Source organism: Kryptolebias marmoratus, linkage group LG3, assembly GCF_001649575.2.
Source record: "Kryptolebias marmoratus isolate JLee-2015 linkage group LG3, ASM164957v2, whole genome shotgun sequence".
In the NCBI taxonomy this organism is placed as follows: domain Eukaryota; kingdom Metazoa; phylum Chordata; class Actinopteri; order Cyprinodontiformes; family Rivulidae; genus Kryptolebias; species Kryptolebias marmoratus.
Window position 1 is genome coordinate 22899007 of NC_051432.1, and position 2904 is coordinate 22901910.

General features: G+C 45.5%; 1 protein-coding gene across 1 annotated transcript; it reads right to left on the bottom strand.

Moving 5' to 3' along the window:
• Positions 1-782: 782 nt before the first annotated feature.
• si:dkey-27j5.5 (GTP-binding protein Rhes) lies at positions 783-2329 on the bottom strand. Its single transcript, XM_017436394.3, has 2 exons — positions 1547-2329; positions 783-1392 (listed from the first exon to the last, which is right to left on the bottom strand). The coding sequence occupies exons 1-2, from the start codon at positions 2154-2156 to the stop codon at positions 848-850; spliced, it is 1155 nt and encodes a 384-aa protein (XP_017291883.1). The 5' UTR covers positions 2157-2329; the 3' UTR covers positions 783-847.
• Between the last annotated feature and the right edge of the window lie 575 nt (positions 2330-2904).

A 2904-nucleotide genomic window follows, 5' to 3' on the forward strand; every position in this document is an offset into this window, starting at 1 on the left:
TGATGCAGGTGTTCACGTTTTTGTTTTTTTTTTATGTCAAGATAGAAAATGTACCAAGTAACAGTAAAGTTTACGATCTAATATTTGGTCATCTTTCCCCTCTGATGTCTACACATTCTCTCCCAACAAAGAACCTGAAAAGGTCAAGAATGAGAAAGCTAAATAAAAATAAATAAATAAAAATAAATAAAAATCAGTTGGCGCCGAGAGGCTGGTTCATATCTGAGAAGTATTTATAGAGTGATGTAGGACGAAGAAGGTGGATGCCAACTGGAAACCTCAGCTTTTATCTGGCTGTTTGGGATGTGTGGGATTCAGGCTGTGGACTTCTGGTGATCACGAATCGTGTATCACACACTTACGCAGAAGAACAGATCCACAAACAGACACAAACACACACACACACACACACACAAAAGGAGCGAAAAACAAGTGGGCAAGGATAAATACTTTTGCATTCTAATAGATTTTTGAGTGAAGGTTATGCAACAGCCACTATATTCAAATAATCAAGTTACTGACTCAACATCCTCCCACTTTGTCCTTCAACAGTTGTTTGAATGGGGAAACACGCACGCACACACACACACACACACACAGATAGATAGATAGATAGATAGATAGATAGATAGATAGATAGATAGATAGATAGATAGATAGATAGATAGATAGATAGATAGATAGATAGATAGATAGATAGATGATTTGACTAGAAAATATTGAAACAATTTTATATCAAAAAGTTTTATTTAAAAAAATCCACTATAATGCATTTCATCACACATTAATGCATGAATTAAACCGAAGCGTTCAAGTGTTTTATTGACTCTAAGTGTCTTTTGGCGCGTCACTGAATGTGACATTTCTCCAGTCCTTTCCCGCCCTTTCTTGCCGTCAGAGGTCCAGTGACTTGTCTGAGGTCGGTGGTAAAGCTGGGCCGCCGTGCCAGCGGGTACAGGGTCCCGCAGGGATCGTCTCGCCCCGCCACGCGCCTTCCATTCCACGCGGCGCGCTCCGTCCGCATGGCCTGGTACGAGCGCAGGGACACTTTGCGGTGCTGGGACGGACCCGTTTCCATCGGAAGACCCCCCAGCTTCGCCAGAGTCTCGAAGACTTTTTCCAGATTCGTGCTGTCCTTTGCAGACGTTTCGAAATAGGCGCAGTCGTCGCCGAGCGCTCGGAGCACCTCGGCTTTGGTTATCCGTCTCTCGGGTTCCGGGAGGTCCACCTTGTTGGCGCAGAGCACCACCGGGACCGGCTGCTGCGCGCACGGCTCCGGCGCCGGGGACTTGGTGAGTTTGGATTTAGCAGCTAAAATCTCAGCTCGGAGCGCGCACACCTCCTCGAAGGAGCTTCTGTCGTCGAGGCTGAACACGAGGAGAAAAATGTCTCCTGTAGAAAGAAAATAAACAAGTTTTTAAAAGTTGCTCACGGAAACTTACACATGCAGTTGATAACCTTCTCAGTGATTTTTCTTTTATAAAAAATAAACACAAGAAGAAACAGATTGTTCTGCAGAACAGAGACTGGTTGAGGTTTTACGCACCGGTGAGGATCGACAGGCGCCGCTTGGCGGGGAAGTCCCTCTCTCTGGACGCATCAAGGATGTCTATTTGGTAGGTCTCCCCGCGGATGCGAAACAGTTTCCTGAGGAAATCTTCTGAAGTTGGGTTGTACTCTTCCACAAACCCGTCCCGGAGGTATCTCGTCAGGATGGAGGTCTTTCCAACCCGCGGCGCACCGAGAACCACGATGCGTTTACAGTTCTGCGGCTTGGTGGAGTAAAGCGGGTCCTGCTGACCAATCCTACATGTCCTGCTCTGACCGTGGAGAACCAGAGCTGCCAGCTGATCCAGCGGGGACCTCTTGCACGGGTGGCTGCTGTTTGCAGAGGGCAGCTGCATTACGGCTGCGCCTGAGCGCGTCTTCTTGTCCTGTTTCCACTGAGACGTGGCCACTTTGAGGATCCCCAAGCCGGCTTTGATTCCGGAGGAGTTCAGGTGCTGCGACGCGTGCTTGTAGGCCAGCAGGACTTTGGAGGAGCCGTCGCACTGTCCATCCGGCATGTTACCGTGAAGCTGGAGAGTTTCTCTGCGCTGGTGCGCATCAGGGATGGAGTCGGTCGGCGCGCGAGAGGAGATGCCTCCCACTTCCATCCCTCCGGGCGCAGAGGAGCAGGATGACTGATGTGATGATTGCGTTGAGGTGGCTGATGTCAGCTGTCTTTATAAAGGCTGTCCTCAAGCCCCGTGATTCGTCCGCGTCACGCTGACAGACAGAGAAGCGTGTTGTCTTCATGCAGAGGACACAGTGTTTATGACAACAACAGTGGATGCAGCTGAGCTGAGCACAACTTGGTTTGCATTAATAAATCCTCTAACTTGTTTTCAAATGTTTATCGTGTTTATTATATTAAACCTTAATATCTACCATCACCAATATTATAGCTACTATAGCCTACTGGACCTGTACTCCTAATTCATAACAACAACAATAATAATAATAATATCCTAGAAAGTAGATTTAGGTTAATTGTTGACGTCTATAGAAAGAAAGAATACAATAGCCTAAGTGGGATTAAAGTATCCTTGCCTATAGTAAAATAGTGACAGAGGAGTTTATTTAAACGTATAAATAGTCAGAATTGTCCAGAATGTTAACAAATATTCATATCAATGAACATTAAATGAATATACACAGTTGCACAGACATATATATACACATATAAAGACTTAAATATGAACATTATGTGGTTAGGGCCACTGAAAGAGATTAATTTTAAGTGAAGTTTAGTATATGAGACAAAATGCAAGAAAGAAAGAAAGAAAGAAAATAAAGGTAAGGCATTTTGTGGTGCTGGTTGCCATGGTTACGAGTTGACTTCACCTGCAACATATAGTTAGC

Excerpts from the sequence above, each read along its gene's own strand:
- si:dkey-27j5.5 (XM_017436394.3), bottom strand. The coding sequence starts at position 2,156 with ATGGAAGTGGGAGGCATCTCCTCTCGCGCGCCGACCGACTCCATCCCT. Across the intron at positions 1,393-1,546 it reads GCGCCTGTCGATCCTCACCG|GAGACATTTTTCTCCTCGTG; the intron begins GTGCGTAAAACC and ends TTCTTTCTACAG.